The 12,863-nt window shown below is 38.2% G+C and overlaps 2 protein-coding genes across 2 annotated transcripts in view; one reads left to right on the top strand and one right to left on the bottom strand.

Annotated features, from left to right (window-relative positions):
• LOC121871907 (omega-amidase NIT2-like) overlaps nt 1–8,058 on the bottom strand; it is a 29,371-nt gene extending 21,313 nt beyond the window's left edge. The window contains exons 1-4 of the mRNA XM_042374504.1: nt 7,930–8,058; nt 5,178–5,230; nt 3,041–3,187; nt 2,704–2,885 (exon numbers count right to left, since the gene is read on the bottom strand). Coding sequence (XP_042230438.1) covers nt 2,704–2,885; nt 3,041–3,187; nt 5,178–5,190 — 342 coding nt within the window. The 5' untranslated portion in view covers nt 5,191–5,230; nt 7,930–8,058. The remainder of the gene's footprint in view (nt 1–2,703; nt 2,886–3,040; nt 3,188–5,177; nt 5,231–7,929) is intronic.
• The window catches only part of LOC121871908, a 36,411-nt gene continuing 31,593 nt past the window's right edge, over nt 8,046–12,863 (top strand). The window contains exon 1 of the mRNA XM_042374505.1: nt 8,046–8,161. The gene's annotated coding sequence lies outside the window, so the exon portion shown is untranslated. The remainder of the gene's footprint in view (nt 8,162–12,863) is intronic.

A 12,863-nucleotide genomic window follows, 5' to 3' on the forward strand; every position in this document is an offset into this window, starting at 1 on the left:
CAGGAACAATTTAGCAAGCCAAAGGTTATCCCAATTCAAACAAATTTCAAATTGCATCCATCAAAAGTGAAAAATTTGTAATGATCATAAAATTGATACATAACATAATAAAATTGATACATAGCATATCATAAGATACAATAACACATATTTTATGTAAAAAAATAGCTCTTTCCACACTCAAGCCATCCTCTCAGCGACGTGACACAGTTCAGCTGGGCAGCCACCAAGTTGACTCAAGAGACGTACGTGTGTGTGTGTGTGTCTGCTGTGCTGTGTGTATGCAGTAACATCACATTGGGGAGGGAGAGCAGCTAGGTAGTGATTCAGTGACACAATTACTGCCCACTTCCTCCACACATAAGTTCACTTTACACACATACAGTTTTACAGTACCCCGATTAGTGCTCAGGATATGTTCCTGGAAAATGGAGCGCTATCCGAAACAGCGCTCTACGGGGTCATTATACCATTGCATATATGGAAATACATTTCTGATGACATATTTTTTACCTATGAGATGTATACAGTATTGTATGTGAAGGGTTCTGGTACAGTATTAATAAACACAGATTACTGTATTACAGTAATGTATCTTTACTAATTACCAAATAACAAATAAACAATGAACAGCACTTCACAATATTGTATCATGAATGACAGTCATAGTAAAATGAGTGAGAGTGGCAGTGGGTGGAAGGCGGGAAGTTAATTCATCTTTGCATCACTAAAATTATGATTTAAGTGGTGATAATAGAGGTAGTAGTGATGATAGGGGGAGTGATGATGGGGGTGATGATGATGATGGATGTGGTGGTGGTGAGGTACATTGTGGTAAGTGGTGAGGAGATGATGCATCTATTGGTTTCTTTGGTAACACTAGCTGCAGTACTTCCAGATGCTATTGAACAGCTGATGTCCACCCACAAAATGAGTGTAAAGATAAATGAGCAACGTTGTATCCCTTCAACATTATGTTACATAGCATTTTAAAATATGGAGTGAGAAAGCAGAAAGGTGGGGGTGATTAGAGATATGGAGTGGAAAGGGGTGGTAACACGCACGGTGTGTGTGTTGCCATGCATTCCTCAACAGCTGATCTTCAACCAGTCACCACACCCGCCACCACGCACTTGTGCTTCAGTTAACCAAACACAATTTTATGTCATAAAATAAGACCTACACTTAATATAAAATTATAAAACACCTTTAATAATCAATTGTAGTCATGGTGTACTCACTAAACAGAGTTGCTCTCGTCATGTTGAGAGAGATTGAACTCATGGTTTTTGACTTCTTTTACAGATTTTATAAAAAAATTTCAAGTAAAACTACAGCTCCAAGATGCAAGCAAGAGCACTATAATGAAACAGCACTCTACAGAGGAGCACTAACCGGGGTAATGCTGTACACACACACACGTGCTCTTCATTTTTCTTATTTTATATTTATATATTGTATAATTTTCCCACAACTTTTATAGTTTCATTACAGTGACAATGGCAACATGCCATCACATAAGCCACCTCATTCCCAGTTTTTTCCCTTCCCGATAAGTCAAGCTATCACTAAACTAAATTTTGACTAAACTAAATTTTGACCCAACATTAAGTGAGGAAAGGTGTCAAATATTTTTTATCGCTAAACCGAATTACCATTAAGCGAATGAATGCTAAACAAGGGTTACCTGTACCGAGTATCTCTCATATGCTTGCAAACCAAGGAAAACATACCCACACACTACTCACTCATCTGCAGTACAGTATTCCCCAGTTTTAGTTCCAGTAGAAATTTCTCTCTATCCTTAGTTTAATTCTCACCTTCAAGATATTCGTTTTCCAGATAGTACTGCCCTTAGCAACTCTCTGATGGGTATATTCAGTCTTATGTGTAAAGAATAACTTATCACTCAGCCAAGTGTATCCATTCATCGGTGATTCTTTGAATGGCCTTCTTATGCGCACTGTACTGTACATGTGTTTGAGAAGAACAAGGTACAGTATAGGAGGATGTTTGTGTCTTTATGCAGCACCACAAAGCAAGACTTAGATTGTACATGAACCACAATTTTTTTTTTTTGGTTTGAAAAATGACCAACTGGATTAAGATAGAGAAATGAGAATAATTATACAGGTAGGAGCATTCTGTAATCGAGTGCTATAGACAAATGAGCATATAAAATTTTTTTTTGTGTGTATGTGTGCATATAGTGAGTGGAAGATGCAAAGTATTCAAATGATAAGTGAGTAAGTAAGTGTTAAACATCAAAATAAAACTCTGAATGCAGCACATATGACCATCCAGGTATGAAATTTAACCTGAAGGTATTCTACACACAGCTCAGATACAGTACACTTCATAAGAGTAACAAGAAGTAAACAGATAAAAGGGAAGGAATCAGACTGTACAAAAAGAGCGTGAAGTATTGTAACATAATGTACCGGTATAAGAAACTCAGGTGTGTTATGGTGTTCCTAATGGTTGTGAATTGAGAAGAAGACTGAAAGTGAGACAACATGGTGGAAATATAAATGCACAGTACAATAAGGTACATTTCAATTAAGAGTGTTCATTAGATTAAAGATAGTTTAGATAAGCATCTACATTTTGCAGTAGTGACTTGGTTAAATCTTCACAGATTAAGTAAATAATTGCTGCACAGTTTCTTAAAATTCCACATGAAGGTACCAAAATATGACTTACTTTTCTGTGTTTAGCAATCATTTCTCCTTGAGGGTCCCAGACAGTACAGGTGTTGTAGAGCTTGTCACCTTCACGCTCTGGTATGGACCCACCAACAACAAAGATTCCAAACTTTTTTGCAGCAGCACTCAAAGCTTCAGTACTCTCTCCAGGGATAGCCTCAGCATATTGTGGAAAGTAATCTTAAATGATAAAAAGAAAGAAAACTGGCTATATTGTTTACCATAGCCAATTTAAGCACTGTATTAAAGGGTATAGTATATACAATACTGTAGTCTCATATTTGGATGATATTGTACCATAAGTAGTACACAGAGACATTCTAGAGAATCCTTACTTGGTCCATAAGGGGAGTTGAAACACTCAGGAAGAGCCACCACTTGAGCTCCTCCTCCGGCAGCTTCCCTTATCAACTGTACAGCTCGAGCAACGTTTTTGGATTTGGTTTCTCCAACAGCCATTTGGATAAGAGCAAGACGTAATTCTGGTGAGAATAAATTTTATGGATAAGTACCATTTTTGGTATTTATAAACAAACAAGTATCTGGTACATTCTACAAAAACATTTAGTGTGATCTTTGATTTCACAATAATTTTGTTAACCCTTTGTGTATAGGGTAGCCTTTGAGCTGAACAAAATTATCTGGCATTAGCCAAATAAAATACTAAAAGTGGTGTTACTGTAGTGAAGGGGATAATTCTTAAAAGTGATCAATTCCAGACACTCAATTCCTATAGCCACATAGTTCTCATTAGTTGATATTCCTCTTTCTTCTTGAATTCTAATTCCTTATGCAGCATCTACTAATCACTCTCCTCTCATCTTACCTACTGAGTCCAATGTACAGAGTAGGATTTTTTCACATAATCTACCAATCTATTCTACAAAATCACCTTTACTCCTGGTATAAGACAGAAATTTTATGTAAAAATCTCCCCTAGACTGTTATGTAAATTTTTTTAAAGCTGTTATGCATTATTACATATACATAATTAATCTCATTGTAGTAAAGTTCCGTAATGTCTCGTATTATTCATTATAATCCATATTTGAGTCTAGTGGGGCTTAATTTGTAAAGATAAATAGAGTGTGCTGGAAGTTTTTAATCCTTCAAGGTTCTTGGGTCAAAATTTTGGGACAATGATTTAGTTGTGCTAGTGACCTTTCAAAAAACTGCATACAGTATACGCATACATTTTACAGTACAGGTATATCACTAATTGCAGTACTGTACAGTACTCCAATCCTGTAAGTTTTCAATGTTGATTTTTTGTCTTATAATATTCTGTAAGTCTTGAATTATCCAACAATGTAACATAAAATGTTAATCTATAATTACAAGACAAAGTGTTTATGCCTGCCCCCGAAGAAAATTTTTAGCCCCATGTCACTTTAGCAAACCTTTTCAGAATGTCCTCAAAATCTCCGTGCAGCCTGCTGACAAACTATGGAAACAACTTACATTAATGACTGTTTTATCCATAGTCCACACACATATGCTCATTAAATGACATTTCCCTGAACCTCCCCATTTTTTTAAAGGAGGCCTATTTAAAATTAACTGAAGGTTATTGTTAGCGCTGTATGCACTCATAGGCTCACTGCCTCCCGCTCCCATTGTCCCCACATGGCACACCTTCACACCTTTGTTGGGGGAAGGGGAGGGGGGAGCCGGTGAGTTTGGGGCACAGTGAGCAGTATTTCCATGCCTCCCCAAATTTAACGTGTGTGTGCACAGGAGTCTGACAGGTGCCACGTACTGGGTCGGCTTTGGAGTGGTTGCCGCAATTAGGATGCAACGACTGACATTACCACCCCATGCAGTTCCTCACTCAGTCAAGTACCTGTGACCCACCTTTAAAGAGCATTAGAACCTGGAGGTGGTGTATGCTAAATGATGGAAAATATACAAATCAGCTCCCCCCCCATTGGCACTTATTGTTTCTTTGTATGACTGTACAACAGATGTATACATCATTACCACAAGAATAAAGTTGGCTGTTGTACATTGGCCTTCAGCTCACCCACTGGGAGAGATCCACTGTTACAGTTTCAGTTATAAATTAATTTGGGGAAATTTCAATTACCCAGTTAGTTAACCCATACAGTACTGTATATCAAAATTGAACAAGATACAGTACCAGTTAATTAATTTAATTGGCAAGAAGTTCACTTAAATCAACCCAATTTTGATAATCTGTTTTAGGGTATTGTACTGTAGTGTATTAAATTTATTCAGCTTTTAGACCCCAGTCACAAGTTGGGCCTTGGGGGTCTGAGGTTAATATTTACTGATCATCTGGCATAGATTATAAAACGAACACATTCATGGCAACATTTTACATGTACTGTACCTGTACAACAAACAGTGACATGGTTCTGGTTGTTTAAAAAATATGTTGGCAGGTTGCTTACTGTTGTGAGTCACAAGTCAAATACAGAAAGTTGATAATGACCAATACTGCCCACTTACTTGATGCTGCCATCTTGATTTTTCACTGTACCCTTAACAGGTTGTAGGGAGTCCTGTCAAGGAAAAAAAAATCATCACATACTGTATTACTTCAGAGTACTGTATGTATATGACAAAAATAATAACTAATACACATACTCTGTAGTAAATCAACTGTATACACTGATACATACAAAAAGCACAGATACTGTATCATGGCCTATTTTCTATGTCCAAGATAAAGTGAAGAGCTATTTTCTTCCTTGTTCCTCCACTAAATTTAGTCTATGCATTAAAAAAGAACAATTAAGTGAAACATCCAGAGAAAACAAACCATCATTTCAGACCAAGTTCAGCTAGTTTATACAATATTAGGTATGGTTGGGTAGATCAGACGGAATTAACTAAAATTTTGTCTAATGAACGTCCTTCATTGAACATTCCTTTTACTCTTTTTTTTTTACAACTTCTGCCAGGTCCTGTACCTTTTGATAAATTAAAGAGAGTTGAAATTCTCCATGAAACTCATCCAAGTCATGTGAACACCACAGAGGCAGGGATGATAGACCTACAGCTTAAATAAGTTTTGACAATACAAGTCACAACTTGACCTAATCTACACTAACATAGTATAAGGTGACCTTATGACCGTATACTGTACTCTACAGTACTTTGCACACTTCATCCTTTAATATTTGATTTGACCTTAAAGGTGGAAAGTTGTTATAGCCATATTTGTATATTTTTTATATGGAAAGAAAATAAACTCATTTTCATTAAAAAATGTAACTAAGTTGCAATTGTGCTGCAACAGTGAGTACAGTACAGTATGCATGCCATTCACCTATGGGGGCTTTGTACCATCTGGAAAATCTAATCATCACCAAATGATATTTAATATTAGCAGGATCAGGCCACTGAGCATTGCTGAAAAAAGAGGGTAATTATCAAATTTACCACAGCTATTTCTCCTATTTTCCGAAATTGTTCAGTAATGATTTACGGTAATCAAACTCATAGGTCTGTATGACCACTCACATGTGGCTCAAGTGCAACTTCCAACTTGAATGAAAATCATTTAAAAGTATTTTCCTTCCACAATCAATATGTACTGTATTATTTTTGATGACTAACATTTTTCCAACTAAAATGGGTAATACTGTACTTTGGAACACCAGCACAGGTAAGCCAGCAACTTTCAAGTAAATTTATAGTCGACAACTCATTTCTTAATTTAAGAAAATTCCAATGAATGAGGAAGTGCAATATAATACAGTATTTGTATTTTTGATCAATTTGTAGTTTAGACCAACCATGGCCTTCGAGTTGAGCAATGTGTTTTTCCAATGGTTTAAAAAAATTTAAGACACTTTTCTTCTATGATGTTTCCCTTGCAATGACCTAAAATTACCTAACCTAACCTCCTAATTGGGGGATCTCCAGGTATATTTAAGTCATTTGCGAGGGAAATGTCTTAGAAGAAAATTGTTTAAACCATCGGCAAAACACTTTGCTCAACTCGAGAGCCATGGTTGGTCAAAACTACAAATTGACCGTATTTTTTTCCATAGTTCTTATTATATATAATGGATTTCCATCTGTCACATACAGCCAATGTCATTTGTAGCACTTGATCTGTTGAAAAAACTCCCCAGTAACCTTCCCATACAAACTGTCAATAATGTACGTGTATACCTAACCTAACACAACCTACCTCCATAACCTAATCTAATACTAATATACTTCTACCCTAGGTCTTGTAGGTTCAGTTAATCGTTCTTATCTCCAGTAAATCATATAATGTAGCAGTCTGTGTGCACGGAACGGTCGCTTGGAAGGAATCATTTGAGAATGAAATGGTTATCATGTAAACAATGAAAATGGTATCAGTGGAACATTGTGAGTGGACATACATCAATGTTCTGAACAAAAATTTCTGGCAAAATAATGATATTAAAACTGTAATTCACCATTTCTAGGGATTTTCTTGTGGTAAGAAAAAGTTGTCTTCTATAGAGAACAGTTTTTTGTTTTTTTTTACCTGCGCAAGTATTCCAAACTATTGCCTTAAAAAGTTCAGTAAAGTTTGAAAGGGTAAAGTGGTTTTGTTGGTGTAAGACAGATACAGTATACTGTACTGACTTAAACACCTTACTCAGTAACCTCATTCAATCAGTTTTGATGAAAAACTGAAGAGTTTCACAAAAAGAATAAATATATTTCTTACATACTACACTACATACTACACTCATTTTCCCTGCTCCCCAAAAGATTTATTTCATGCATTAACATACACTCCAATAAAAAAGTCGTGGAGATGATTTTAGTATGTGATGCTTTGAATAAACGAGAATTCCATCAATGTATTGCTAAATTAAATTTGTGCAACAAGTCATGGTGACATAACAAGCAAATCATGCAGCACTACCCTGCCTTTGTTCCCTCATATCAACCTCTATACTATTCTTTATTTTTACAAAACTAAATGTGGAACAAGCAAATTACTTCAAGCATAGAGCTAACATAATAACTCATAAAACAAATATTGGATAAATTAAGGTTAAAGTCTCTACTATCGTCTGCACAATCTCTGCAATAAAAATAGATTCACCGTCCGTGGCGGCTCCAACTAATGATTAATAAAACATTCCATATTAGTTGACAATCTTTAAGCATGCAATTAATTAATTCTTTAACCTAACAGGAAATATTTCGTGTCTATAAATATTCACCATTTTCAGAAATATCACAAAAATATGCAGATTTTGCTCACCTGGTGCAGCTGCCGGATGATTCCAATCCTCGGCCAGGAGACAATGTTTGTTAAACCAGCTGATTATCGTTTTCTATGAGAGGAGTCAGAGGAGAGGATGAGAAAACGAGAGGACGGTGATGACCAGCCTGTGTGGGGCTCGGCGCCTCAGATGACACATAGCCGAGTGAGGGGATGGTCGCACTGGATATTTCTCTTCTTTTCAACCTCGGACCATAATGTAGTGGTTAAGGTAGTGTATATGTGCCTCCTTGTTTCGTTTTATCGGTGTCTGATTATAACAGAAAACTCGAGTTATTGAACTGGAAACTATTGTATTAAGTGATTCCCAATCGACGTGCATTTAAAAAAGGAAGTGTTCAGTTTGGAGTTCATGGTAGTGACTTGTGGTTTATGTACAGTTGTTTACACTATATCCACAACCTCGTTTGTCATCCACAGTGCGGAATTTCAGAGAAATAAGTGGATAGGGTTTGGTGTGTGATACATTGGTGACTTAATGAGTGTGGGTGACACAAGACGTGAGAAAGCGGGAGATGGCCCTGGTGTGGGCGAGAGATTTTAATGCAGTGCGCCCGTGTTTGTTTCATATGTTTGAAATGTTTAAAATTAATTTTTGGTTGATATTATTTTCTCTTATTATGCTTAAGAAAAGGAATTCCTAAAAATACGGAAGTAGTGCCTCATTGTCGCGTGGAACTTCCATATAGCGGGGTTTTACACCTACTTCAAGGTAGGCTGACTTCAAGGCTTCCGGTTTACTGTAAATGTTGAGCTCTTATAGTGCGTTGACTTGTGGACAGTAAACCACATTATGAATATGCCAGCATGGTTTACCGCTAATTATATGCCCATTCAGTGTGCTCATTTACGTAAGTAGGGCGGTCACGGCTAAGACGAGGTACCGTGTGTGGGTTTGGGCATCATGATCTGTCCGAGAGATGTATTAGGATACTACTATAATATTTCTTTTGTTTTCATAAGTTATGTTTACAATGAATGAAATTGAAATTTTCACTCTTGTCAGTGTTGTTTATTTGATTTTAATTTATTGGGTAAAAATTCATATAGCGCATGCACCTAGAATAAGACATACGTATAATTATTACTTGTGCTACCAAGTAATACTTAATTTCTAATGTGGTCCTCATGACAAAGTTCAAAATGACTGCAGGCAGCAAGATGAAAGAAATTAAATGATTAGATTCAGTAATTCAACTCGCATGTATTGGTCATGTTGTTTCTATGTTAAACAGTTTTCCTCGTCGTCCTATTAATTAAGTCATTTTGGAGAATGTCTTGCATAATTTAGCTTAAATAAGATTACTTGTAGCCAATTTTCAGTGAAAAGAAAAAACTACAACATTCTCTCACTCGATCCTTAAATAGAATGTCTATTTTGTAGTTTTTGGTTGTCGGCAAACTTTAAGTCATATTTCATGCACTTATACGGTAAATTTATACCATTTTAATAACTTACGTTTTCACTTATTTAAAAAATAAATCAGTGTTTATTATTTATGTATCTTATGTACATCAAGATTTTTTAATTAAACTTTCATGAATTAATATATAATTTCGAATTTGAATCAATAAAGCCTTCCGAGTTGGTTATCCATTTTCCAACTTTGGAGGAAGGTACAGTGCAAAGATACTCTACTCTAGTCTTAGGTGCAGCGAGTATGTCTGGTGTACACGTTGAGTGCCACAAGCAAGGCGGGTTTTGGGTTGCAAGCAGGTCTAGGTGAGTATCGTGTGACGGTCGACCACACTGCCGCCGCCGCTCTCTGGTGGCTCTCCTACCCCTCCCTCCTCACCCGACAGGTTTAAATGTACATTGGTTTTGGCCAGAAGTGAACGCCATATGTTGTTAAACGGTACGTGAACTCGAGGATCCATAAATGTTGCATATGTTTAGTGTGTGTTACGCTAAATCGTACAATATATAGTCTTAGCGACTCACTGTTCATAATACAGAATAGGCATTATTATACAAAGATGTTATTTCCTTGGGATTTGCTTGATCAAAATTCTGAATTACAAAGCCATCGTCTTGTGTTGGGAGGGGAGACGGAAGTAAGCAGTCATCCGATCAGTCAGTTTTCTACCACCTATGAAACTCTTTTCAAAATTGTTAGTCGATAATATGGGGAAAAATGAAACTGAAATGCATGTTAACAGACTCTTTGTAAGCAACCAATATAAACGTCGCCAAATATTCCAGAAACGAGGTCATATCCATGTTACCTACTCACAGTACACAAGTAAGGGGAGGTGAAGGAGTTTGTTATGTACAATACGTGTTAGAAGCGTATGATGCACGTACCCGGTACAAGGGAGGTGGGACAATAGCCTCTGTACCCTGTTTCTTTGATTCTTCAATGGATTTCTTGGATTATCCGTCTGCATACCGAATAACTGTTTGCTGGTGTTTGTATGCCTCCACTATATATGTACATTGTATACCTGCACTGTCTAGTATATGTTGGGATCACCTGAATATTCGCCCAAAAGAAATAAGTAGTGGGGGCGAATCATCAGGTGAACCCATATGTTGTATACCTGCACCCTTTCCGATCATTGATTACCCGCACCGTCTGCCCGAATAAGTTGAAAAGAGTATACTGTACTGGCTGTAAACCCATATTCATGACATACAATAGAAAAGGACCATGAAACTTCAAGTACATTATAGTGAAGAGCTGTGAATGTCCTTTGGTATTCGCCAGTGTTTTACATCATTACTAATCCAGTTTGAGTCAAATCTATTTGAAGATGTCACCACACGCTAATTACTATATTCATACTTTACACATAAATATGTAGGTTGTTAACAATTCTGAATAAACTCTTGATCCTCTGAAGGGCAAGTGACTCCCACGCCTCGACCCGCTTAGTACAACACAACAGGACATACCACCCGCTGTTGTTTATTTTCATTTTTTTTCCTTTTTTTTTTTTGCTGTGCCGGATTACTTGTTCGTCTAGAACTGTTTGTTGTTATCTTGGTTGGTGTATTGTAACCACATTTAAAAATTAATATCTTCAAAGTATTGAAGGTGAAGAAGCGAAAACTGTCGGAGGTTATTGCATAATGCATCATCAGCTCCTCGTCTTATCATGTTGCAAGTATGTGTCTCACACACACAAACAAGCAAACAAAACCCGTGTAGAGGTGAGAACCTACACCAGACCTGACCTTGGCCTGCACCCCCACACGCGTCTCACCCAGCTGCTGCTGCGCTGCACCACCTGGTTGTCCTGATAACACATAGCTGTTGCACCACCTAGCTGTTCTTGTAACGCGTAGCTGTTGCTGCTGGTGCACCACCTGGTGGTCCTGGTGACACATACCGATAGATTGTTTGGTTAAATTTTGTCTTGTTATTAGTCTCGCTGGGCTTTGTCCTGGGGAAATGTCCGTTCACAGGAGCAGGAGAGGGGAGTGGTGAGTCAACAGTGGTGGGAGAGGACCTGGTCTGACTGGTGAAGGCGAGGCGAGGCGAGGCGTCTCCCTAACACGGTTTGGTGTCACCATGTTCTTGACCTGGCTTAGAGCACCATGACCTTGAACTAACTTAGAGTACTATGACGGATTGGTGCACCATGACCTTGACCTGGCTTGGTGAAGTGACAAGCCACCTTGACAGCGTTTTCTCCTTGTTATACCTACATTGTTATATAGTCTTCCTTGTTATACTTGAATAACTTATAATCGGTATCGTCTTTCAACATGTACTGTAGTACTGTGACCATTGCCAATATTTTGTGTGAGTAGATCATGGTATATAACAATGTCGGTATAACAGGTAGAACAAGGTAAATTATTGTACTGTTAATAATAATTGTGGGCTCTTGGGCACTTGTAGATCACCCATAGTTTTGTTAGGCTACTGTAGTTATTGTTGTTCGGCTACGGTAGTTATTGTTGTTAGGCTACTGTAGTTATTGTTGTTAGGCTACGGTAGTTATTGTTGTTAGGTTACTGTAGTTATTTACGATCGTTAGAATCACCTAAACCATAATTACCTGTTGACATGTAGAACTACTGTGGATGTGGTGACGAGGGTGACGTAGTTCAGATATTTGCTGTGGTGAAGGAGTGTTGACATGACGTGTGATGTAACAGCTTGTTGGGGGGAAACACGTAATGTGGGCCGTGTGTTGTGGTTGGACCGTGAGAGTGTGGATGGGTGTGGCAACAATCCAGGAGGGAGACCTTTCACTCTTTGTCAAAATGCGATGCTCCACTCTCGTGTTAAAGCCAGCCAACGTCCACAACTTCACCACCACGCTTGAGGCTGGGTGTGCGTAATACCAATGGGATCACGTGAAGCTTAGTCCCCCCCCCCCGGCTTATTTCCTCCCTATTAATGGTTGCCCCTCGTGTAACGAGGATGGCCGGCCCAAGGGCCACCTAGGCGTGAATTTGTTTAAGGTGTAGACTGTAGAAGCTGTCGCCAACACAATAACCACACCCTAAGTTAACGAGTTGCATGACCCAGTGTCAAGGAATAGTCCGAGAAGACAGGACAACTCACCAACTGCACTGGCTAACCATTACCCTGGAATACGATCCGCAAATCGATTAACATCCAGGTTCCCAATTACTGCCAATTACTGCTGGGTAGACAGGCAAATGGCGTAAAGAAACTTGCCCATAGTTTCACCTTGCCCGGGAATCGAACTCAGGTCCGCTCGCTTGCGAGGCGAGCACGCTGACCATTATACAACATGTATTAAACACCCTCACGCTACCTAGGGAGGGGGGGGGTAGATTATGTTGTGTTTAATTAAGGTGTATAATTAGAACATAAGAATTGAGGAAACTGCAGCGGGCCTATTGGCCCATACTGGGCAGTCCCATTTACACCCAACCCCTATTGCTCATATATCCACCCAACCTATGTTGGGTAACTTGTTCCACTCATCCT

Source organism: Homarus americanus, unplaced genomic scaffold (assembly GCF_018991925.1).
Source record: "Homarus americanus isolate GMGI-L3 unplaced genomic scaffold, GMGI_Hamer_2.0 scaffold34345, whole genome shotgun sequence".
In the NCBI taxonomy this organism is placed as follows: Eukaryota; Metazoa; Arthropoda; class Malacostraca; order Decapoda; family Nephropidae; genus Homarus; species Homarus americanus.